Here is a 25,482-nt window from a genome sequence, read left to right as displayed (position 1 = left end):
GTGCGTGCAAGCAACTCCACTCTACCCCAATGTTCTAACATGCCTGAACTGAAAGTATAAGTCTCCTTTGAGCATGGTACTTGTACTATGGCTTATGGCATATATAGGCTTACTGCCAAGTAGCATAGGCCTCACAAGACATGACATCACAACCATTGGAAATCTTATGTGTTACTACAGTCAATGTATCCGAGAATGCCTGAAAGGGGGGAGATGATGACTTTAGAACAGACAGAAGTTTATGGGGGGTTATTGGGATTATTTTAAAAGTTCAACCCATTACCATAAGTGCCATGCAGGAGGCATATCAAACAACAAAGGCCCTTGATGGTTATCAGTTGGCCCCCCCGTGTTTGCTCCCATCCAAAGCCTTCTGATTGATTAGGGAAGCCAACCATCATATCAATCAGTAAATAACAAGACAATGGAAAGGGATGTAGCGAGCTGGTAACTTCCAAAGGAAGTTACTGGTTGAGTGCTCTGGGATTCTTGGTTCCAAGGGCCAATTAGCAGCCATGTGACTCCATTTCATGTATAACATCGAGTCACTCACAAACACATTTAGAATTTCAATATCATGTACGCCAAAGGCTGTATACAGTGGCAATTATATACTTACCCTGTGGCCAGTGATAAGTGAATGCAGCATCATTTGTCTGTACAGAAGTGTCCCGGACATTCACTCGCTGGATTTTATGAACCCGTTTTTTCTGTGGTTTTTGGTTAGAATGAGGATGGGAATGGCTTGTGGAAATGCTGTACTCAGAGGATATGGATTTAGAGTAGGATTGAGAATCCGACTCTGGACTCTGCCTAGTCTCTGAAGGTACAGAATCCTCAAAATCTTCAGAGTATGAAGATTGCACAGTGGTTTTATTAGGCCACTCCTGAAGGGACTCTTCAGAGGAACTCCTAGAGAGAGCTTTGCGGCGAGACTTTGGCACTTCTGACTTGAATGTTTCCGTGTGTACTTCTGGAGCAGAATCCTCATCAGAGCTGGACTTCGGTCTCCTGAAAGCTCTTCCATCTTCATGATGTGACTCCTTTTTATGCTCAGTAGAAGGCGATTTCTTCTTTTTCACAGGTTTTTCTTTTATTGCCTTCTGATGTAAAAATACTATTGTTAATTATCAAGCCACTTTCTTTATACCTACACAGCAATTCTAACTGTTAAAGAGAATAAACTACATATTCAGATCTGGAATTGTACCTTTTCGCCAGGTTCATCTGTGTCTATGGCAGGTACCAGTTCATCCAAGCTCATGATGTTCAGTTTGAAATCTAAAAATCAAACCAAAAATTAACTAAGTAAACAACCACACAGATACATGTATTTATACAACTGGTTGGTAAGTGAAGTCCACAGGGGCATAGATACCGGTACACTATGCAGAAGTGCTAGAGTGGTTAATAATATGAATAATGCTGTCATATCTCAATGTAGCTGCTTTTACATCATAAGAACAATAACTAAAAAGGTAGAATACTACCATTGGAACTTGATGTGCTTGGATCATCAGCTCTAGAAAATAACTCATCAAGAGATTTAAGGTCACTTCTCTGGGACAGTGGTGTTCTACTGCGTCTCCCCAGTCTTGCCCTGGGAGAGGAGTTAGTCAAGGAACTTCTGACGGATGCTGAGGGGGATGGAGATCCAAATCGCGTTAACGAGTGTGTTCTTCTTGGATATCTTGGTGTTCCATGACTTGGAGGAGACGGGGTTCTGGAAGGCAAGCAGGAAGGAGGACGGCGTGGAGAGATGAAGCCAAGAGCTGTAGGACTACGGTGCAGGTTTCTTCGTGAGGTTGGCCTGCTAGGAGGTGAAGGAGTTCGAGGTGGTTTCTATTGTAGAAAAGTAAACCATATTTATCATTACTCGATTTTAACTTAGATGTATATAAAACAAAAAACATCAGTATCAAGGAATAAAAAATAAATAAATAAATAAATAAAACACCAACAAATCATTTAATCATCCGTTTTCCTAGAGATAAAAAGTAGGAAAACAAATAATTTTAGTTTACAACAAGGCTTTAAGTCTGACCTGGTAATATAACTCCCCAAACTGGCACATCTCTTTAAAATCCTGTAGAACCCAAAATAACATCACAGAAAGTAGACAATCTACTGGGCAATAGTTGAAAGTTTCATCTGTAGCTACAAGATGACCGGGGTGCTATCAAACAAAAACAACTTCAACCATGGCTAATCCACTGTAATCAGAAACCTATTCCTCAGGCCTTCTACTTGCACAAAGAAAATATGCAGCCATCCAGGGCACCTTCCAAATAGATATAGCAAATCTGACAAGATTAGCCACATGCTTGTTTCTGGTGTGATTCAGACACCACTGAAGCTACATAGATCAGCAGGAGGACAGGCAACTGGTGTTTAAAAAAAAAAAAAAAAAAAAATATGGCATCCTCCATATACTTCTCACTTCAGGTTCCCTTTAATTTTGTGGTGTTTTCAAGCAACACACTGGGAAAAATACTTACTCTAGCACTATTTAGTATGGAAAGGGGTTAGAATATTTTCAGTGTTTTTATTGCGGAGGCTAGATTTGGAGGACTTCCACTCAGTTTCTGTCCCAAAAGGAAGTGGGTAAATCTCTGATGAAGACAGAAATATATATATTTTTATTTTTATTTTTAGAGATGGGATGTTGGAATGTATTTGGATTTCTTTTTTTCCTTTTATGGTTTCCTCATTTCCTCTTCCCAAGACGACCAGAGTTTACATTGACGGTAACAAAGGTCCATTGAGGTCCAAAGATAAATGAGGGAAACTCCTTACATGGTCAAAGAAAGCAGTAAAAACACAAAAGCAGTTTCCACACTATCCAAAACTAAAATATGGTAATTGTAATTTCTGGAGTTAAAATTTTTTAATAATGCATAAATAAAACAGATAAAAAAGGGATTGAAAATAACTAATAAAGACAGAAACAGCTATAAACCTAGCAAAGATTCTAATGCTTCACCCCATCCCGAACAAAAAGTGTCTGCAGCTCTCAAGCATTTTGTGCCCAACAAGAGAAAAGCACTGAGATTTAATTTCATTTGTTTTACACATGGCTTCCCAATCACATAGTACTAAGGATTGCAGTTGTAGTCACACACTGCAAAGGACTAACTGTACAATATGTTCTACTATCACCAAATGTACTGTGAAGCAAATTTTCAAAATCAGAAACTGTTGATCAAGAGAAAGAAAGGATTTTTGTCAGTAGCCCAAGTCAGGCTCGCGGTGGAAAAAAGAAGCCAGGACCAGTAATCCTGAGCCTGACTCAGGGTAAACGCCGGGAGGTCTATGCGGAGCCTGATGCGCAGTGGGCATTTCAACTCACCTCCACCTGGAGGACAGAGGGGGAATTGCAGCACTGAATGGCCGGGGGGGGGGGGGGGGGAGGGCGGATTGGGGGAAGTGCAGGGGCTGCCGCAGATCTCTCTGCTGTATGATTTATTTATTTTTCTTGGTTTTAGGGTCTAAAGGCGTACAAAAAAAACTGCACTGCTTTAAGACTATAAAATCTGAACTAATCATACCACCAGGGAAGTTACCATTCTAAAGAAAAAATATTGATAAACGGAGGGGAAAAAAAATAGCTTACTGGTACTTTCCGCCATCGATCATCATTTTCTGAATATTCTGCCGAGCTGCCAATCAGGTGACGGATTTCTTCCTCTTCGCTTTCCACATCTCCCACCTTACTCTCTGCAGACTTTCCCCTTCTGATTGCTCCATATACTTGGCCCACAGGCTCTGGCTCCTTGATATTAACTTTCTTCTTTAAGAATTGATGCCCACGAGTGCTGAAATCACTGCTTGACCTGTTGGAATATGGCCTTTCCTCCGAAGTCCTCAGGTCAGAGTCATTCTCAGAAATGTCTAGCTCCAATTTTCTGTTCAATAAACAGGAAGAAAAAAAAACAAAAACACACACAAAAATTAAATCAGGTAAGTTGGATAAAAAAAAGCAGGAAAATATACAAACTACATGTCAGAGTTGTGGGCAGGCATGGTTGAAGGAGGTGGGTGGCAGACACAAAGAGGGAGAAACGACGGTCGTTTCGCATCTAACGCAGCGTGACCAAGCATCGTTAGACGTGAAACGGCCATCGCTAGTCTGTTTGTGCCCGCCACCCACCTCCATCACCCATGGTTGCCCGCACCGCTGACATGTAAGATTGATGTTCGGAGGCATGTTCACCATTATTCATTTGGACACTGTAACTGCCAATGAATTACGATTTTGGATGGATAGAGCATGTACTGTTTACTCTTCATTTAGGATTTGCTGTTCATTTTTCTTTGTTTTCTTAACATCACGGAGCACGCATCCTGTGACGGTGCCTTTCTCTACTTATTGTGCACAAAATATACAAACTATCCTCAAGTATACCTGGACCGATGTCTACTTTCAAATTCAGCCAATCTCCTGAGGGCTGCGCTGGTTGGCGTCCTGGTTGGCACAGGCTGTGGTAGGGGAAGCTTTGCTGCCTCACTGGCAGGCTTGACACTGCCCTCTGTATCTTCTTGACCAGGTAGACCTTTTTTCTTCAGAAACCGGCTTTGGGTCCCGGTTGATTGTTGAGGGCTGACAGTTCTTTTATACTTTTCACTCTCTTGTTCTGAGAGAGACAGGTCACTTAAGTCGGCAATTGATGGATGTGAAAGCTTTAAAGCGCTTGTCTTCTTGCTTAGTGCACGCATGTATTCCTGAAAGAACAGTACATAATTATTCATTCATTGCATAAAAGTACACTGGCTCTACTGCAATATATTTGCTGAACATCTTGGCCTCAAATGGTTATGCCTACACTTATCTATAAAATACTACAACAGATAACTGTAGCTTGCACAGTTGCATTGGATCTTCTTAGGACTGCTATAATAAAAGGCTACAAAAAGTCTCCAAAATCTGTATTCAACCCTTTCCAATAGACAATTCCACTAGTGATGTCAGACGACACCCAGATATACCACCACACTCCAGATCTCTCCTCCTCCACCACAGAGAAGGTCTCCACCTGCATCACATCCATTTCTTCCTGGATGGCCACCAGGTTCCTGCAGCTTAATTTGGACAAGACTGAGCTTCTGATACCCCCGCCCCGCACAGCTGCACCCCTCCTAGATATACCAGAGATAGATATCACGATCATCCGCCCTACCTCCTAAGCCCGCTGCTTAGGTGTTACCTTGGCCTCTGTTGCACCCCACATCCAAAGTAGTGTCCGATACTGCAACTTCCACCTCCACAACATCTCCAGGATCCGCTCCTACCTGTCCCCTGACACCACCAAACTACTCATCCATGCCTTTGTCATCTCCCGCTTAGACTATTGCAATTCTCTTTTGTCTGGCCTCCCCTCTAACCGCATTGCCCCCTTCAATCGGTAATGAATGCGGAAGCCAGACTGATAAACCTTTCTCATCGCAGCACCTCTACAATTCCCCCCCTGTAAAGTCCTCCACTGGCTCCCCATTCGCTTCAGGATCAATTTCAAAATTCTGTGCTTTGCCTACAAATCGGTGCACAGGACCTGCCCGACCTGAATCTCTGATCTGGTCCACAGGCACATATGATGTGCCCCCTCCGATCTGCGCCTGGTCGCACCGCGCATATCTCACTCCCATGTACGATTGTAGGACTTCACTAGGGCCTCCCCCCCCCCTCTCTCTGGAACTTGCTCCCACCAGCTATCAGACTCACCCCCAACTTTAACCACTTGAGGACCGTATGCTTTACCCCCCTTAAGGACCAGACCCTTTTTTTTACATTCAGACCACTGCAGCTTTCACGGTTTATTGCTCGCTCATACAACCTACCACCTAAATGAATTTTGGCTCCTTTTCTTGTCACTAATAAAGCTTTCTTTTGGTGCTATTTGATTGCTGCTGCGATTTTTACTTTTTATTATATTCATCAAAAAAGACATGAATTTTGTCAAAAAAAATGATTTTAACTTTCTGTGCTGACATTTTTCAAATAAAGTAAAATTTCTGTATACATGCAGCACGGAAAATGTGGACGAACATGTTTTTGATTAAAAAAAACCATTCAGCCTATATTTATTGGTTTGGGTAAAAGTTATAGCATTTACGAACTATGGTGCAAAAAGTGAATTTTCCCATTTTCAAGCATCTATGACTTTTCTGACCACCTGTCTTGTTTCATGAGGGGCTAGAATTCCAGGATAGTATAAATACCCCCCAAATGACCCCATTTTGGAAAGAAGACATCCCAAAGTATTCACTGAGAGGCATAGTGAGTTCATAGAAGATATTTTTTGTCACAAGTTAGCGGAAAATGACAGTTTGTGACAAGAAAAAAAAAAAAAAGGTTTCCATTTCTGCTAACTTGTGACAAAAAAAAATGAAATCTGCCACGGACTCACTATGCTCCTCTCTGAATACCTTGAAGTGTCTACTTTCCAAAATGGGGTAATTTGTGGGGTGTGTTTACTGTCCTGGCATTTTTGGGGTGCCTAATTGTAAGCACCCCTGTAAAGCCTAAAGGTGCTCATTGGACTTTGGGCCCCTGAGCGCAGTTAGGCTGCAAAAAAGTGGCACACGTGGTATTACCGTACTCAGAAGAAGTAGTATAATGTGTTTTGGGGTGTATTTTTACACATACCCATGCTGGGTGGGAGAAATATCTCTGTAAATGACAATTGTTTGATTTTTTTTTTTTTTTACACACAATTGTCCATTTACAGACATATTTCTCCCACTCAGCATGGGTATGTGTAAAAATACACCCCAAAACACATTATACTACTTCTCCTGAGTACGGCAATACCACGTGTGCCACTTTTTTGCAGCCTAACTGCGCTCAGGGGCCCAAAGTCCAATGAGTACCTTTAGGATTTCACAGGTCATTTTTGTTTCAAGACTACTCCTCACGGTTTAGGGCCCCTAAAATGCCAGGGCAGTATAGGAACCCCACTAATGACCCCATTTTAGAAAGAAGACACCCAAAGGTATTCCGTTAGGAGTATGGTGAGTTCATAGAAGATTTTATTTTTTGTCACAAGTTAGCGGAAATTGATTTCAATTGTTTTTTTTTTTCACAAAGTGTCAATTTCCGCTAATTTGTGACAAAAAATAAAATCTTCTATGAACTCACCATACTCCTAACGGAATACCTTTGGGTGTCTTCTTTCTAGAATAGGGTCATTTGTGGGGTTCCTATACTGCCCTGGCATTTTAGGGGCCCTAAACCGTGAGGAGTAGTCTTGAAACCAAATGTCACAAAATGACCTGTGAAATCCTAAAGGTACTCATTGGACTTTGGGCCCCTTAGCGTACTTGGGGTGTAAAAAAGTGCCACACATGTGGTATTGCCGTACTCAGGAGAAGTAGTATAATGTGTTTTGTGGTGTATTTTTACACATACCCATGCTGGGTGGGAGAAATATCTCTGTAAATGACAATTGTTTGATTTTTTTTTTAACACACAATTGTCCATTTACAGAGAGATTTCTCCCACCCAGCATGGGTATGTGTAAAAATACACCCCAAAACACATACTACTTCTCCTGAGTACAGCGATACCACATGTGTGACACTTTTTTGCAGCCTAGGTGCGCTAAGGGGCCCAACGTCCTATTCACAGGTCATTTTGAGGCATTTGTTTTCTAGACTACTCCTCACGGTTTAGGGCCCCTAAAATGCCAGGGCAGTATAGGAACCCCACAAGTGACCCCATTTTAGAAAGAAGACACCCCAAGATATTCTGTTAGGTGTATGGCGAGTTCATAGAAGATTTTATTTTTTGTCACAAGTTAGTGAAAAATGACACTTTGTGAAAAAAATAAAAATAAAAATCAATTTCCGCTAACTTTTGACAAAACATAAAATCTTCTATGAACTCGTCATACACCTAACAGAATACCTTGGGGTGTCTTTTTTCTAAAATGGGGTCACTTGTGGGGTTCCTATACAGCCCTGGCATTTTACGGGCCCAAAACCGTGAGTAGTCTGGAAACCAAATGTCTCAAAATGACTGTTCAGGGGTATAAGCATCTGCAAATTTTGATGACAGGTGGTCTATGAGGGGGCGAATTTTGTGGAACCGGTCATAAGCAGGGTGACCTTTTAGAGGACAGGTTGTATTGGGCCTGATCTGATGGGTAGGTGTGCTAGGGGGTGACAGGAGGTGATTGATGGGTGTCTCAAGGTGTGATTAGAGGGGGGAATAGATGCAAGCAATGCACTGGCGAGGTGATCAGGGCTGGGGTCTGAGGGCGTTCTGAGGGTGTGGGCGGGTGATTGAGTGCCCTAGGGGGCAGATAGGGGTCTAATCTGATGGGTAGCAGTGACAGGGGGTGATTGATGGGTAATTAGTGGGTGTTTAGGGTAGAGAACAGATGTAAACAATGCACTTGGGAGGTGATCTGATGTCGGATCTGCGGGCGATCTATTGGTGTGGGTGGGTGATCAGATTGCCCGCAAGGGGCAGGTTAGGGGCTGATTGATAGGTGGCAGTGACAGGGGGTGATTGACGGGTGATCAGTGTGTTATTACAGGGGGGATAGAGGCATACAGTACACAGGGGGGGGGGGTGTCTGGGGAGAATCTGAGGGGTGGGGGGGGGTGATCAGGAGGGAGCGGGGGGGCAGTTTAGGGAATTAAAAAAAATAGTGTCGACAGATAGTGACAGGGAGTGATTGATGGGTGATTAGGGGGGTGAATGGGTGCAAACGGGGGTCTGGGGGGTGGGCAAGGGGGGGGGTCTGAGGGGTGCTGTGGGCGATCATGGGGCAGGGGGGGGAAATCAGTGTGCTTGGGTGCAGACTAGGGTGACTGCAGCCTGCCCTGGTGGTCCCTCGGACACTGGGACCACCAGGGCAGGAGGCAGCCTGTATAATAGGCTTTGTATACATTACAAAGCCTATTATACGCATGGATCGGCGGAGATTTGTATTCCTCCGCCCGCCGGCGCTGCTAGGTGGCCGGCGAGCTGGAGGCTAAATCCCCGGCCATCGATCCCCGGCGGAGGATCGCGTCACGGATGACGCGATCGCTCCGCCCATGCCCGTACAAGGACCGCCGCCAATTGTACATGCGGCGGTCCTTGCGGGATACTTTCAAACAAGCCCTCAAGATTCCCCTTTACATGCTTGCGTACCCCCCTACATCAGCACCATAATATGTTCTGCTGGGCACCCTCTCAGACACACCTACTGTCTCTACCCTCACCCTCTAGCAGGGCCCTAGTGTTTGCAGCTTAATTATGCAATCTTACTGTCTGTCACCCCTCTTGTAGACTAGAACAGTCTATTTTGACCAAAGACACTGAACTAATGTTATCAAATCATTTGCATGATCTTGTTTTGTTGTGAGCTCTTTGTATGTCCTACCTTGTATGTTAACCCATTTATCTATTGTGCAGCGCTGCGTAATATGTTGGTGCTTTATAAATACAATTAATAATAATAATAATAATAAACCATCTAAATTCAAAACGGAAAAAAAAAAATTCTTCTACGTGTCCATATAAAGAGCTTTGGATCTACTATATAGCCTTTTCATTAGTTGCTGATACCTTAATAAACATCTGATATTTAAACTAACTCTTGGATTTCGGTTATTCAGACCTGAAAGACTTGTTATAGATTCTGTGGTCTTGACAAATTGCTGGTAAGACAACAATATTATGTCCTAGGGCTGCTATGTAAAAGGGATGATGGGAAACATAATACAAATATAACAGACTGCTGCAAACTACAAACTAACACAAGATATGAAAGGACAGCCCAGTAGGCACAACCATTATTTGACAGTGTAGGCCTGGGCCTTACATCTGGTACCTTATTGAAAAAAAGTAGACATTTTTAAGATTAGCATCTGATAAGGATGCAAGGGGTGATTTCCACAACATACTAATTACTCAGTTGTATTTGCTGCTTTATTTTCCCACTTTAGGTGGGCTTTACTGCCATATTTATTTCCTTTGAAACAATACCAGTTGCCTGGCAGTCCTAATTTATTTGGCTGCAGTAATGTCTGAGTCACACACCTGAAACAAACATGCAGCTAATTCAGTCAAAAAAAATCTGATCAGCACGATTGTTCAGGGCCTATGGCTAAAAGTATTAAGGTAGCCACACACCATGCAATTTTTTAAATATCTGTTCAATTCAAGAATTGCAATTAATTTTTCTGACCGATTGTAACATTTCAAAAATATGACTAACGTACTACACACATATGTTCAATTTTTACCCAATCATGATAAAAATGATTGGAAACTCTGAGAAAATTGCTAGGCTGTGTATATTAAGTACTTTCGGACCGCTGTAAATGAAATCTAAGCCCTGTTTTGATGGCTGGCTGCTAGGGCATAGATTTCAATTAACCGCCGCTGCGCGCATCCGCCCTTTCCGTGGCTCCCACCGATCCCGCCGCTAAATCCTGGCTGTCTCCCATCGCAGCTCACTCACTTTACCTGCCTCTATGACGGCAGAGCCCTGTAAGCAACTCCCATTGGCTTACATTGAAAGACAGGGCCAGGAGCTAATGAAAGCGGCTCCTGACCGGCTCACAGGAACTCTGCCGTCAGAGAGACGGCAGAGTGGGTGGCCCAGGTTCCCGACGTGTGGCAGTGACAGCGGGTATGTGCGGAAGTCATCAGGATTACGCTGTTTCTGTACCAGCGCTCTCTGGTCCTTAAAGAGCCAGAGACCGCTGGTACTTAAATCGTTAATAATTTGACTAACACACACCATACAATCTTAAAAAAAAATTGAAGAAAAATTTCCAGCATTCCGGATCAATAAAAATCGAAAAGAAACACAGGAAATACAATCGGATTTTTCAGTCGAATAAAAAAAAAAACAAAGCTTTAAATTTTTTCCAGGACATCCAATAATAATTATTGAATTGCCGCAAAATTGGATAATTTTATTGTATCGTGTGTGGCCACCTTTAGATGCAGAGGATCACGACGATGGCCAGGCAACTTGCACTGTTTAACAGGAAATGTCAGCTTACATATCTAATGCGCATGTGCACATACTTCACTGTGCACTCTCATTGACTAACAGTGTGCGTCAACGTGTAGAAGTTTACTGGAACAGCATATACATAAGTGTGTTGGGGCCCTATTGTTTTTTGGTGTGCAAAGTTATGTTAAAGTTCAGCCCTGAGTGGAAGCATATCTGGAGAGTGCATATCGGACACACCTCAAGCAATAGCACACACCTATTACACTTGTTAACCACTTCAGCCTACAGTGTTTTTTTCACCTTATGCATCCGTGCAACTTTCACCTCCAATTGATTCGCCAATAACTTTATCACTCCTTATCACACTGAAATGATCTATATCTTGTTTTTTCCGCCACTATTTAGGCTTTCTTTGGGTGGTACATTTTGCTAAGAATTATTTTATTCTAAATTCATTTTAACAGGAAGATTAAGAATGAAATGGAAAAAAAAAACATTATTTCTCAGTTTTTAACCATTATAGTTTTAAATTAGTACAAGCTACCGTAATTAAAACCCATGTATTTTTATTTGCCCATTTGTCCCGGTTATTACAAGGTTTAAATTATGTCCCAATCACAATATATGGCGCGGATATTTTATTTGGAAATAAAGATGCATTTTTTTCAGTTTTGCATCCATCAATTATTACAAGCCCATAATTTAAAAAATAACAGTAATATACCTTACCACATACATATTAGAAAAGTTCAGTCCCTAAGGTAACTATTTATGTTTTGTTTTTGTTTGTTTTTTGTAAAAAATAAAGTTGTGTAGCTTTTGGGGAGTGTGGGAGGTAAGGGACTAATTTTAAAGTGGACCCAAATTAAAAATACTAGATTTCAGAAATAAAATCTATTTTCTAAATTATAATAATAAATGGCAGCCTTTTTTTCAGCTGCATGATGACAAGTATAAAATATTTTACATTTATTGGAGGAACCCCTCCCCTTCCTTTCAAATTGCCGGGACAGAATCCGGCAGACTGGTGGAGTAGGAGGTGTTCAGCAAAGGAGGAATTGCTAATGGCTGCCCCCAGTATAACCCTAGTTATGGAAAGAGAAGGGTGAAAAGCATGCACTGAAATCCTCATAGGCCTCATAGGCTTGAAGAAGTGTTTATTTATCTTATCTTTATCAGAGCAGTGCAACTAAATATATATTTAATTAAAAAAATGTTTGGTTTGGGTCCGCTTTAACAGTAAAAAATGTCATTATCTGGAATTTTTATTTTCAGATGTAATTTTACTATTTGGCCACGGAGCTTACTCCTTCATGCATAGTATTAAGGGGCCCATACATTCAGCAGATTTTCTGGCCGATCGATCGATCAAAATCGATCGATCGCAAATCGGTTGCCCAATCGACGGCCGATTTCGATGGATTTCGATGGATTTCCATCGAACTGGCAAGGTGGAAAATCTAGGTCGATCTGTTGAGATTGCTTATCATTTTGCATTGGCCCTAATGGAAATCTGATGGCAAAAAAATGCCATCAGATCGTTTTTTAATAGATTTCAAACTGAAATCTATTGGAATTCTATTCTAGTAAAAAATGTTTCTTTTACACATCAGATAGATAAGAATTCCATCTGATGATCTATCTGCTGCTAATCTGACGAGTGTATGGGTACCTACGCACGCGGAAGTAAAGCATGGATGGGGCAGAAGGGGATTTATGAAAGACAGAGCCGTCTCGTTGACAGTGTCAGTCTTTCATACGGGGGCTTAGATCAATGAATGGGAACTGTGTTCCCATTCATTGATCTCTGGGCTAACAGAAGGAGGCGGGAGTGCGTGCGATCGCACGCCCGGCTCAGTGGCAGCAGGGCAGGCTATCTGGACGGATATATCCGTCCAGATAGACTTAAATGGTTAAACACATTATACAGTATACAAAATAAAATGAAAACCTTTTTGGTAATGTATCATGATCCAGATTACACATTAGGTGAATGTCAGGTTGAATAATTACTTAGCTGAACTTCACACTAGTAACACAACTATACACTGGGCTTACAGCAGAAAAGTATTTCATTGTGTGAAATGGGACATTTGAACTTGCTGTATTTTTTCATTACAATTTAAATTTATTATGAGTCAGTCTGTACATTTTGTGTTGATTCTGACTCCAGAACCCAAAAAGGGTCTTTGACTCTGACTCTTTGACTATGACACGGCCTTGCCGCATGTCTATTCACTGTCACTTAAATGAAACCATTCCTTCATTCCATATTTACGTTAAAAAACACTCAGAATGTTTAAACACATGCCAGTTGATAGAAAACACGAACCTGTAATTCATCAGCAGAATCTTTTGGTTTCACAGGGACTCTGCGACCTGCAAGCTGGGCCTCAGCCCTGGCCAAGGCTGAACTCCTCATCCTACTTCCAGCCAGCATGTTACTCCTGAGGAAGCAAAGAGAGATGACCTCTGCAAGTCAGTCCAAAGAGGTGGAAACACGTACATTTTATATACATTACACAGCAAATCCATGGAAGCATATGGAAAGTTGAGCTCTGTCACATTAACCCCATGGGACAGGTAAATACTTTTTTTTTTTTTCAGAAATAATTTTTATTGAAACATAGAAAGGTAGGTAACAACAATTGGGCTATCCAGCCAAGATTATTAGTGTAACAACAGGTCAAGTCTTAAAGGGAATGTCCAAGCAAAATAAAAAAATGAGTTTCACTTACCTGGGGCTTCTCCCAGCCCCATGCAGCCATCCTGTGCCCTCGTAGTCACTTACTGCTGCTCTAGCCCCCCGCTGGCAGCTTGCCGACCTCGGAGGTCGGCGGGACGTATTGCGTACATTTTTACGCATTCCCGCTAGTGCAGGAACATTAACACATACATTTTTACGCATTACTGGTTTATTGCGTAAAAATTTACGCATTAAACCAGTAATGCGTAAAAATGTATGTGTTAATGTTCCTGCACTAGCGGGAATGCGTAAAAATGTACGCAATACGTCCCGCCGACCTCCGAGGTCGGCAAGCTGCCAGCGGGGGACTGGAGCAGCAGTGAGTGACTACGAGGGTACAGGATGGCTGCATGGGGCTGGGAGAAGCCCCAGGTAAGTGAAACTCATTTTTTTATTTTGCTTGGACATTCCCTTTAATACACCAGGCAAAGAGAGAATCTCTTATCAACTGGACCGGCATGAGGATTGATGGCCAGGGAAAAAAAAGGGGTCAGGAGGGGGGGGGGGGGGGAGGGGGTTGAGTGGGAAGGGGAGAGGAAGGGATGAGGGTAGGAGGGGGGGGGGAGGGGGGTATTAAACAAACAACGGGTTGCGAACCCAGTGTCTCAGATAGGCACACTTAGCAACTCTTACATGACATATTCTTTTTTAAGAAAGGTGAGAGATTCACACTTTAAGCAAATGCTTATTCGAGAAGAGGTATCTTGCATATAGGATTATTACATATAGGATTGAGTGCAAAAACATTGATATATACAGAGGGAACATAGTCTGACAAGCTTAAGTGCTTAAGAAAACCTGTAGAGCATCAGAGTCGCAAAATTCAATCCAGACTGCCCACCTCTTGGTGAATATGTCACATTTGTTCTGAACTGTTAATAGTAATTCATCCATCCGTTTAATGTGATTGATTTGAGTAAATAACTCAGTGAGAGAAGGTGCTTCTGTCTGATTCCATTTTCTGGCGATCAGACCTCTGGCAGCCATTAAAATGAATCTGAAGATGGATTTTTTGGCTGAAGAAATTGATCCTGGGATAATAGAGAGGAGGCCAATTTCTGGTATGTATGGGAGAGAGTGGCAGTATAATAATTTGTGTAGCTCAAAAACTTTCGCCCAGAAGAAATGGAGGACTCTGCATTTCCACCATATATGTATATAGTCTCCCACCTCGGTTTCACATCTCCAGCAAAGCCCTGAGCAGCTGGATTGAAACTTGGAGAGACGTGCAGGGTCTCTGTACCATCTGGTGAGGATTTTATAATTCCTCTCCTGGGCCAGGACGGAGGGGGACATCTTATGAGCAAGAGTAAATGCTTTATCCCAGTCCTCCTGGTCCACCTCTCTCTCCAGATCCCTCTGCCACACCTCCTGTAATCTACTTAAGTTAGAGTCCCCAGAGTTCTCATTTAATATTTTATAGACCTGAGATAATTGGTGTAGGGGTCTTTCTGAGGCGGAGCAAAGCAGCTCGAAGAATGTTAGGTCTCTGTGTATCTGATTTTTAGGGGAGAGGGATGCATAGAATTTATGAAATTGAAGAGTGAGAAACCAACCTGGCTGACGGGCCTCTCTGGCCTTTACCCACTCCTTAGCAGGGAGGAGTGATGATCTAGATACAAAATGTCTTATTTGTGGCCAAAAGATCTTGTCCTTTCCTAACAAGGAGGGTTGGTGCATTCCTGGGCCAAAATCTATGTTATCAATAATTGATGTGAGGGGACCAGGGATAGAGGAGATTTTGTATTTGTTCAGAAGGGAGTCCCATCTCTCAGAAACCATTCCTGTCCAGAATTGTAGGTCAGCTGTAGGTGGTCGTTTGGGTTTGGGTGTCCATAGGATGGCCCTCTGATCAATTGGATCAATATGTGCCTCCAGGGAGACCCATTGTTTCTGGGTGCGACCATGAAACCAGTCTAAGACCAGGAACAATTGAGAGGCTTCCTGGTACTTATAGAAATTTGGTAAGCCAAGGCCTCCTTCTTCCTTAGGTCGGTATAATAGATTAATGTTGACTCTGGATTTTTTGTTTTGCCATAGGAAGGATCTAAACATCTGATTGAGTCGCTTCATATAGGAGTGTGGCAGAGGGATGGGAACAGCCTGCATAACATATAACAGGCGAGGCAAGATGTCCATTTTAAGCACATTGGATCTCCCATCCAAGATAATTTAAGGTTGTCTTTTTGGATTTGATCTGCAAGGGTGGGGAAATTGCATGCAAACAATTTGGAAAGGTCTGCGAGTATAAGAACTCCAAGATATTTTAAGGCATCAGGAACCCACTTGAAGGAAAACGAAGATTGAATAGTTTTAACCGTGTGAACAAGAAGGGGTATGTTGAGGATTTCGGTTTTGGATAAGTTGATCTTGAAATTACTAATTGAGCCAAATCGCTCAGCCTCTTGTAGAAAGTTTGGGAGCGATATTAAAGGCTCCGTAATATACAAAAGCAAGTCGTCGGCATATAAAGACAATTTTACCGAAGATCTGTCATATCTGATGCCTTTTATATTGGAATTCTCACGTAGGGCATTAGCGAAGTGTTCCATGCATAGGATGTATAGCAGAGGTGACAGGGGACATCCCTGCCTCGTGCCATTGCTGATCTGGAAGGCGCCCGACAGGATCCCATTTGCTCTAACGTGAGCCGAGGGGGAGCTATATAGGCCTAAGATTTTGTTAGCAAACGCAGAACTGAGTCCAATTTGGAGCAGGGTCTCCCTTAGGAAGCTCCAGTGGATCCTGTCGAACGCCTTCTCGGCATCGACCGAAAGGACACACAGGGGAATCCCCTCTTTATGGGCCCTATGTATAAGGGATACAGTTTTGAGGGTATTATCCCTTGCTTCTCTGTGAGGTGTGAAGCCGACCTGGTCGGTGTGTATTAGGTTGGGGATATGATCTTTTAACCTCTCTGCTATAATCTTGGAATACACCTTAATGTCGAGGTTTATGAGGGAGATGGGGCGGTAACTACTACAAGCTTTAGGATCCTTACCGGGTTTGGGGATCACCACTATATGAGCCTCTAACGATTGAGGAGGGAAAGGGGTGATATCAGAGACCCTGTTGAAAGCATTCAGCATAGTAGGGGCTAAGTTCTGGGCAAAGGTTTTATAAAAGGCTCCAGTGAACCCGTCGGGGCCTGGGCTTTTGCCTGGCTTAAAGAGAACCCGAGGTGGGTTTGAAGAATATTATCTGCATACAGAGGCTGGATCTGCCTATACAGCCCAGCCACTGTTGCTATCCCAAACACCCCTAAGGTCCCCCTGCACTCTGCAATCCCTCATAAATCACAGCCACGCTGCTGACAAACAGCTTGTCAGAGCTGGCTGTGTTTATCTCTATAGTGTCAGTCTGCTGCTCTCCACGCCTACTGCAGAACTCCAGTCCCCGCCTGCATCCCTTCCCTCCCTGCTGATCGGAGGGAAGGGACAGGGGCAGGGACCGGAGCTATGCAGGAGGCGGGGGAGCAGCTGAGACTGACACTACAGATGTAAACACAGCCTCACAGCATGGCTGTGATTTATGAGGGATTGCAGAGTGCAGGGGGACCTTAGTGGGGTTTGGGATAGCAACAGAGGCTGGGCTGTATAGGCAGATCCAGCCTCTGTATGCAGATAACATTCTTTAAACACACCTTGGGTTCTCTTTAAGGGAGGCGATACCAGATAGGATTTCAGCCTCTGAAAAGGGTTTGTCTAATTCCTTGATGGCTTCAGGTGGGAGTACAGGAAGACCTGCCTGTGTTATGTAGGAGTGAATTTTGTCAGAGAGTTGGGTAGGATCTAAATTTTTGAATTTACCTGGGAGATTGTATAGGTCCTTATAGTAACTGAGGAATTTCTCGGCTATGTCTGTGGCTTTGAAGACCTGGTTACCTTTGCGTGTAGAGACCGTGGGGATATAGGCAGAGGGTTGCCGGTGATGTAGATAACAAGCAAGGAGGGTGCCACATTTATTTGATTTTTCGTAGAATTGTCCTTCTCATTTTTCCCTATATGCCAGTGATCTTTCATCTAGGATAGAAAGGAGTTTGTTTTTAGTGTTGGCTAACTGAAGCCCTGTGATCTGGGAGCTCCCACCTTCAGATTTAAATTTGTCTTCCAGAAATATCTTTTAGTAGTTGAGTGATATTATGGCCCCTTTCCCTTTTCAATCTGGTACCATGAGAGATCAGCAAGCCTCTAATGCTACATTTAAGGGCCTCCCATTTTATCACCTCAGAGGTGTCATTCTGAGAGTGATCTATTGTAAAGTTAGAAATGGCGTCTTTGATATCTTGTATGCATTGGGGGTCCTTTAGTAGATTATTATTTAACTTCCATATGAAAGTGTTCCTATGTCCCCCCGGAATCCCGACTGAGCAGCGCACAGGAGAGTGGTCTGACCACAATTTAATGCCTATGGAGGAAGAGAGAATGTGATCTAATAAACTGTGTGATACAAAAATGACGTCTATTCTCCTGAAAGAATTATGTGGGGAAGAATAAAATGTAAAGTCTTTGTCCTTAGGATGGAAAACTCTCCAGCAATCTACTAAACGAAGGTCATTCAGCTTTTTCTTAATTTTGCTCAGTGTGCCTGTCGGAACTCCGGAGCGACCGAAGGAGGAGTCCAACTCAGGGTTAAGACACATGTTCAGATCTGATCCGAGAATTATCTGGCCCTGGGCGAAGGAGGCTAATTTGGGAAGATGGCGTAAAAACCATTGGCCCTGGTTATGGTTTGGGAGGTAAAAAGTGGCCACTGTAAATTGTTTACTATATATTTTTACCCTAACAAAAATGAATCTGCCAAGAGGGTCCGACAGGGTCTTTATATCAGTTATGGGGAGGGTTTTGTGGAATGCTATGGCTACTCCCTTGGATTTAGAGTCTGGGAAGGTGCTATGGAACCAGGTGTTATAATATCTATTCTTAATGCTAGGGTGGTTATCCGTCATGAAGTGGGTTTCTTGGAGCATCAAAATTCTAACTTTAGCTTTGTGCATATTGTATAGGATCTGTGACCTCTTAATTGGGTTATTAAATCCCTTCACATTGAAAAATGTGCATTTGCACTCACCTATATCAGAACCTCTGTTAGGTAACACAGACATAAGTCGGGTAATAGGGATATATTGTGCTGTTGGAGTCTAGTCGTATGGGAGAAAACAGTGTAGCATCAGGATGGAGGGATAGTAGTGTGAACCAAAGTTGCTTAGTATCAAAGTGCTTTATGAGACACGTAAGACAAGCGTAATTTGCATGTGATAGCAATGAAGATTAAAGCAGTGTAGAAAACTGCATATATTGTTTGAGAGTTTGTAGGTCTGCATTCGAGCAGGCCCAAAATTGTCGGAGTGAGGAGGCCCATGTGCGGCTAGGGTCCCGTCAGGGCGGAGGCCGAGCAATGCATGCCGAGCACGGAGCTCCCTACAATAACAGCATATAAGGGTACAACGTGGAATATTTATGATGTGTAACAGTACATATAACCTATAAGGCAAGCTAGTAAACAATTACAACAGCAGTTATAACAGCTATGTCAGCTAAGAACCAACGGTTGACCAGCTAGTATTATATTAGTCCGGGGCTGGTATACACTCTAAAATGCAAAGGGGGTAGATTAGTGCATTTGCCCAACAGTGGGAAAGCCTGGAAGAATCATCATACAGTTCACTCGGTTGTGTATCGGGGATGCCTGCGTAGCGGAGTTATATCCATCGTTTAGGCAATGAGTGTCTCCTTTGAAAAATGACCGTTAATCGTCTGGGAGTATAGGTGTTCGCTCGGAAGGCAGCCTTAATGTAAGGAAAATGTCCGAGGGAGAAAGCGAACTGTTCCCAGGGGTGTGGAAAGGTATGTGAGGAGCCAGAGTACAACGTAATAAAACATAACGGCAGGTAGTTGGGAAAACTTTCATAGGTGTAAAAAGGGGAGTGTGACCCGTCTAATCATAACAAGTGGGAAGGTAAGGGGTCAAAGAAAGAGGACTGTTTGAGGTCTCACCCATCCGTAGAGTTCTGGGAAGCAGCTGCGTTGCTGCGGCGATTCCCCCGCCCTGCAGTTTGCCATCGGGCTCTTTGTTGGAGGCCTCCTTTGGGAGACTGTAGGTCAGCCGGCCAGTCGGGAAGCTGCGTCAACGGGATACCGAGGATGTCGTAGAACTTCGGTAAGTCCGTGGGTGAGGAGAGGAAGGCTGATTTCCCTTCGTGTTTCACCTGGAGGTGAAACAGGTAGCCCCAGCGATAGGGGATTTGCCTCTCACGAAGGATATTGAGGATGGGTTTCACCGCTCCTCGCATTTGGAGGGTGAGACTGGATAAGTCCGCAAGGATGGAGATCTTGGCGCCATCAAAATCCACGTGACCTTTGTCTCGAGCCGCCCTCATAATGGCATCTTTAATGTTGTAGTAGTGTATGCGACACACCACGTTGCGTGGCCTCTCGGGATCGGTGCTTACAGGGCCCAGGGTATGATGTGCACGATCTATCTCAATAGGATCGTCATGTGGGTGTTCCAGGAACTTATTGAAGATGGCCGTCAGTGTAGGAACTAGGTCCTGGGTCTTAGTGGCTTCAGGGAGGCCCCGAACCCGGAGGTTGTTTCTCCGTTGCCTGTTCTCTTGGTCATCTAGTTTCATGAAGAGGCTCTGGATCTGTAGGGTGTGTTTGTCCAGGGTAGCTTGCTGCGTATACTGGGTTTTCTCGATCCTCTCCAGGCTCTTCTCTGTTTCCTCGACTCTGTGGCCCACATGTCTGATCTCTTGTTTCACCTCCTCCAGTTCCTTGCGATAGGTTGCCTCTATGCGGCTGACGTACTTTTCCAGATCATCCTTAGTAGGTAATGATCTGATGTAGTCGTGAAGGTCCATTTCCACGAATGATTCAGCGTTATCGGATCTGGAGGGAGATATGTGGCCAGCCGGGCTGTTCTGTTGATGTAAGGGGGAGCCGTTCGGGAGGGAGCTGCTAGGCGAAGCCAGGGCCTAGTCTTGCGGGGACTGCTCCGGCGCCATCTTGGAAAGGTCCGAGGTGCTTGCAGGTCTCGTCTAAGGTCGGAGAAATTGTTGGATCCGTCCCTTACGCGGGGTTTCTAGCGCTCTAGAGGATTTATCCTTCTTTCTGCCCCCCATGGGAGTCCAAAGGGGCTGCTGATTCAGGTAAATACTTTTAAAAAATTAAAACTTTGCAAAGTGAAGGTAAGGAAAATTGCTCATTAATAGTTTATCACAGCAAAGTAACATACACACTATCCCTTTATATCACATATAAAAGGTGGGAACATACACACTGTCCCTTCATATCACAGAACAACATCCCTTCAGATCACAGCAGTACTTTGAGACCAATTGCACACTGGCACACTCCGTCGCACCAGGGTATTGTTCCTCACTGCAAAGGCCATGCAAGTCCATGGAGACTTGCACAGTTCACGTGATGCAACGTGGCGAAGTATCCAAATCCCCACAATCCTGATGCAAATTATGCAGTGCGTTTTCACATGATCCATGCTTACCCATTTTGGAGGTGATCTGCCTAATTATGATACCATGGGAAGAACTCTGCATACTACTTTGGAAGCCTTAGGTCTGGCATATGAAAAGGTTCTGCCTAATTATGTTATGAGGCGCACTCTGCCTTTTTTTTTGTGGGGGGGGGGGGCAACTGTGCCTGGTATGAGATTTTTCAGCAGATTTACTGTCCGATCATTTTTCCGATCGATTTTCTGGCTCACCTCGTCCACAACTCCGGCGGCGACAGCAGACCTCTGCTGCACGCCTCCCCTAGTGTTGGCTTCTGCTGATGACGCGATAAGCAGAAGCCAACACTAGGGGAGCCATGCAGAAGAGGAGAGGTCTGCTGTCGCCGTGGGAGCGGTTTGCCCTCTAAACCTAGGTGCGTCTAATGCTGGGAATACACCATGAGATTTTCTGGCAGATAGATGGTTCAATAGATAATTTCCGACAGGTCTGATCTGATTTTCGATCGTTTTTCTGATTGATTTCTGAGAAGTAAATGGGAATCGATCAGAAAAACGATTGAAAATCAGATCAGACCTGTCGGAAATTATCTATTGAACCATCTATCTGCCAGAAAATCTCATAGTGTATTCCTAGCATTAGACACACCTAGGTTTAGAGGGCAAACAGCTCCCACGGCGACAGCAGACCTCTCCTCTTCTGCATGGCTCCCCTAGTGTTGGCTTCTGCTTATCGCGTCATCAGCAGAAGCCAACACTAGGGGAGCCGTGCAGGAGAGGTCTGCTGTCGCCGCCGGAGTTGTGGATGAGGTGAGCCAATGCTGGCGTTTCTGCTAATTATACATGGGAGGCAGAAGAACATATATGGGGGTAGCAGAAGACATACGGGGGGGGGGGGGGAGGGGGGCAGAGGAACATACATGGAGCAGCAGGAGACACACAGCGGGGAGTGGGAGACCTAGCATTCTGCTGGACAGGAAACAACTGACAAGCAATTATGAGTAACCAGTAATTAGCCTGCCCTTTTAAAAACTGGCGCTAGGCCTCTGCCGCGACCCCCTTAAGTTTTCTTGTACTGCGCCTGAGCAGTAAGCTCCCAATGACGCGCGCGGGAGCAAGCTCGCGTGCAGCCGCAGTGTACTCACTTGCGTGATTACACCAGGACCAGCGGCGGGGAACGGCAGATCGGAAGAGGACAGCGTGGGACATTAAACCTGCAGGGGGATGATATAAGACCCAGGTAAGTGTCAGATCGTTTGATCTTTAAAATACCACAGAACCCCTTTAATAGGTAGTCTATTGGCAGGCAGTGGCAGATAGGCAATGATTGGTAGATTCTAGTAGCTGGTCGATTGTAGTGACAGATAATGAGTAGATTCTACTAATGACAAGTAGTGAAAGGCCGTAGGTGACAAGCAGTGGCAGTTACTAGTGGCTGGCAAAAAATGGCAGATAGTAATGGGTGACACCTAGTGATGATAATACTGATGGTGATTACATTTGTTTGCAACCAGTTCATCGTAGTACTTGTAACTATTGAACTGTTACTTTGAATATTAAATGTTAGATATTAAAAATTAAGTAGCCATGAGCCCCCTAATACCAGAATAAAGTAGCCATGTGCCCTCCAGAAACCAGAATTAAAGAGACACTGAAGCGAAAAAAAAAATGATATAGTGAATTGGCTGTGTACTATGAATAATTACTAAAAGATTAGCAGCAAAGAAAATATTCTCATATTTTTATTTTCAGGTATATAGTGTTTTTTCTAACATTGCATCATTCTATAATATGTGCAGATTACACAACACTCAGCATTCAAAATGATTCTTTCAGAGCAGTCTGTGAACTAATGACCTCTCCTCTGGCAGAGAAAAACTAAATAGTTCAGGAACAGTTGAGATAGTAAAAGTCAGAAAACAGCCCTCTCCACGACTTTGAAAGTCGTAGAGCTTAATGGCTTTTTTGCATAGAGATAACAACTGGAGTTTCTTAACTCTTCCTGTACTGGAAACAATTAGACTGATGTATCTGATCTTAATGTTTTATTTCTTAGCTGTACTACACATAAAAATCATAATTTTTTTCCGCTTCAGTGTCTCTTTAACCTCCCTGGCGGTAAGCCCGAGCTGAGCTCGGGCTATGCCGCGCAGTGGGAGATCTCAGCCCCTGGTGGGGCGATTTTCATTTTGTAAATTGCTGTGCGCGCAGCCAGCACTTTGCTAGCCGCGCGCACAGCTTGATCTCCGCCGCTCTGCGGCGATCGGCCGCACGCAGCGGCTGAAGAGGGCCCCCCCGCCAGAGCCCTGCGCTGCCCGGATCAATGAGTTCCGGGCAGCGCTATGGGCTGGATCGTGTGTCCCTGACGTCAGGACGTCGGCTGACGTCCATGACGTCATCCCGATCGTCGCCATGGCGACAGGAGAAGCCAAACAAGGGAACGCGTTATATACGCGTTCCCCTGTTTGCTATAGATGCCGGCGACGATCGGACTAGAGGGCCACATGCACCCTCTAGTGGTGTTTCATGTAGCTACCACTCTGGTAGCTTTACATGAAACATTAAAAAAAAAATAAAAAAAAAATTGGAATTCTGCAATTTTTGCAGAAAAAATTAACCTCCAAGGAGGTTAAATAGCTGTGTGTCCCCCTGATAGTGGTATTAGGTAGCATTTCAATGCAAACCCTTACGTCAGATGCCCTGGAGTAAATCAGGTAAAAAGGGTGCAGGAGCCCTTACGGAAGAAAGTGTGCTGGCATAGGCACCTATAATAAAAGCCACGATTAGCAGAAGAAAAGAGAAATCTGGGCACATGGCGGCCGCCACAATCAGGTACCTAAATTTACAATTTTTGCAGCAAATCGCAGCTTTTACTTTGCAGCTAAGATGTTTAAAAATTAGAGGCAAGCATTGAAAATTTCCGCACCCGGAAGTGTCCAATAGAATTGTGGGCTCTGGGGGTTTGTGAAAATGCAAATTACAGAATTGCATAGAGGGCGCTCCCCTATGCAATGCCGCAATTTGCATTTCCGCAAACCCCTGGCGCCTGCCATTCTATTGGGCACATCTGGGTGTGGAAATGTTCTATGCTTGCTGCTAATTGGGCGACTCCCAATGCAACATTTTAGCTGCAAAATCACAGCTTTACATGGGGGGGGGTTATGGGCTAGGAGAGGGTTAGGTACCACGAGGGGATGGGTTAAGGTCAGACATCACCTGGGGGGGGGGGCTGGTTAGGCACCACCAGGGGAGGGTTCTGTGTGAGAGTAGGGTTAGGTTTAGCTATAGTAAAATATCAGTAAACATTACTAATATTTTACTATGGTATCCAGCATTAGAATATCACTAATTGTAGCGATATTCTACTAGCTGCAATCCCCTGCACCCTTTTTTCTAGGCGCCTTTATTTCATGTATGCGCCTTGGAGCCTCCTACCTCAGATAGCAGTGTATCAAGTAATGTTTGCTCCCACCCTACAGATATCAGTAACCACTTCAGTACCAGTGGTCTCTGGCCCCTTAAAGTGACCCAGAGATGTCCCACACCGTACTCCCGCGGTCTAACATTCAGCCGCGACCAGCCCCGCCTTGGTAACAGCTCAGTCGCGTCCAGTCTGGGTCTTCTGCACATGCACAGCAGAGCTACCACACCACACACAATTTTATACAGTGCAATCATTGTGTTAAAAATGTTCCCTCAAGCAGCATATCTCCCTCATAGTGCAGTCACCCCACCATTACTGCTTAGCGGGATACAGAATGTGCCCCACAATGCAGCACCCCCCCCCCCCCCCCATGTAATCACAGCTTCTCAATCACTGGTGTCCCCCAAAGTGCATTCACCCTGCATGGTCATTATTGGTGTCCAGTGGGTCCCTGGATGTATCTCCATCATGGTCTCCGCAGGTCAAGGGCCGTATGCCGACAATAAACTGTGGGTCCTTGCCCAAACCAACTAAGCAAAGCAGGCAGTCCAGCCTCAGCAGTCCCCAACAAGTGCAGCGTATAAACTTACATGCCGTGTACGATGTGTAACCCAGTTTGCGCCTCAAACCTCGTTCGGCTCCGCGGAAGCACTGGGCATGCGCAGAGAGATGGTAACTATAGTTACATACCATGCGTCGAGAGCCGAAAGTGAGGCGTGACACGCAAGCGTAATTCAATGAGAGCAATTGTGGTACACCACACCGGTAGATCAGTCAGTGCAGACTGCAGACAAGAGTCAGGACTGCTACTGCTTCAAATATACAGGAAACGCTGCTGCTCTGCTCCACGGTCCCTGCTCTTGGCACTCTGCTCTGCTGCACGC

General features: G+C 44.2%; 1 protein-coding gene across 5 annotated transcripts in view; it reads right to left on the bottom strand.

Annotated features, from left to right (window-relative positions):
* The window catches only part of C1H19orf44 (chromosome 1 C19orf44 homolog), a 34,931-nt gene extending 9,688 nt beyond the window's left edge, over positions 1 to 25,243 (bottom strand). The window contains exons 1-7 of one of the 5 annotated variants that reach the window (XM_068271283.1): positions 25,189 to 25,243; positions 13,291 to 13,405; positions 4,406 to 4,722; positions 3,614 to 3,905; positions 1,491 to 1,842; positions 1,211 to 1,281; positions 620 to 1,103 (exon numbers count right to left, since the gene is read on the bottom strand). In XM_068271283.1, the coding sequence (XP_068127384.1) occupies positions 620 to 1,103; positions 1,211 to 1,281; positions 1,491 to 1,842; positions 3,614 to 3,905; positions 4,406 to 4,722; positions 13,291 to 13,405; positions 25,189 to 25,190 (1,633 nt within the window). In that variant the 5' untranslated portion in view covers positions 25,191 to 25,243. Of the gene's footprint in view, positions 1 to 619; positions 1,104 to 1,210; positions 1,282 to 1,490; positions 1,843 to 3,613; positions 3,906 to 4,405; positions 4,723 to 13,290; positions 13,406 to 17,513; positions 17,533 to 18,774; positions 18,794 to 19,364; positions 19,384 to 25,016; positions 25,081 to 25,188 lie in introns of those variants that run through there. The other 4 variants (XM_068271285.1, XM_068271286.1, XM_068271287.1 and 1 more) reach the window with 4 other exon arrangements.
* Positions 25,244 to 25,482: the final 239 nt, after the last annotated feature.

The sequence above is a fragment of the Hyperolius riggenbachi genome, chromosome 1 (genome assembly GCF_040937935.1).
Source record: "Hyperolius riggenbachi isolate aHypRig1 chromosome 1, aHypRig1.pri, whole genome shotgun sequence".
Taxonomy (NCBI): domain Eukaryota; kingdom Metazoa; phylum Chordata; class Amphibia; order Anura; family Hyperoliidae; genus Hyperolius; species Hyperolius riggenbachi.
Note: the sequence above shows the minus strand (reverse complement) of the source record. Positions and strands in the feature narration are given on the sequence as shown.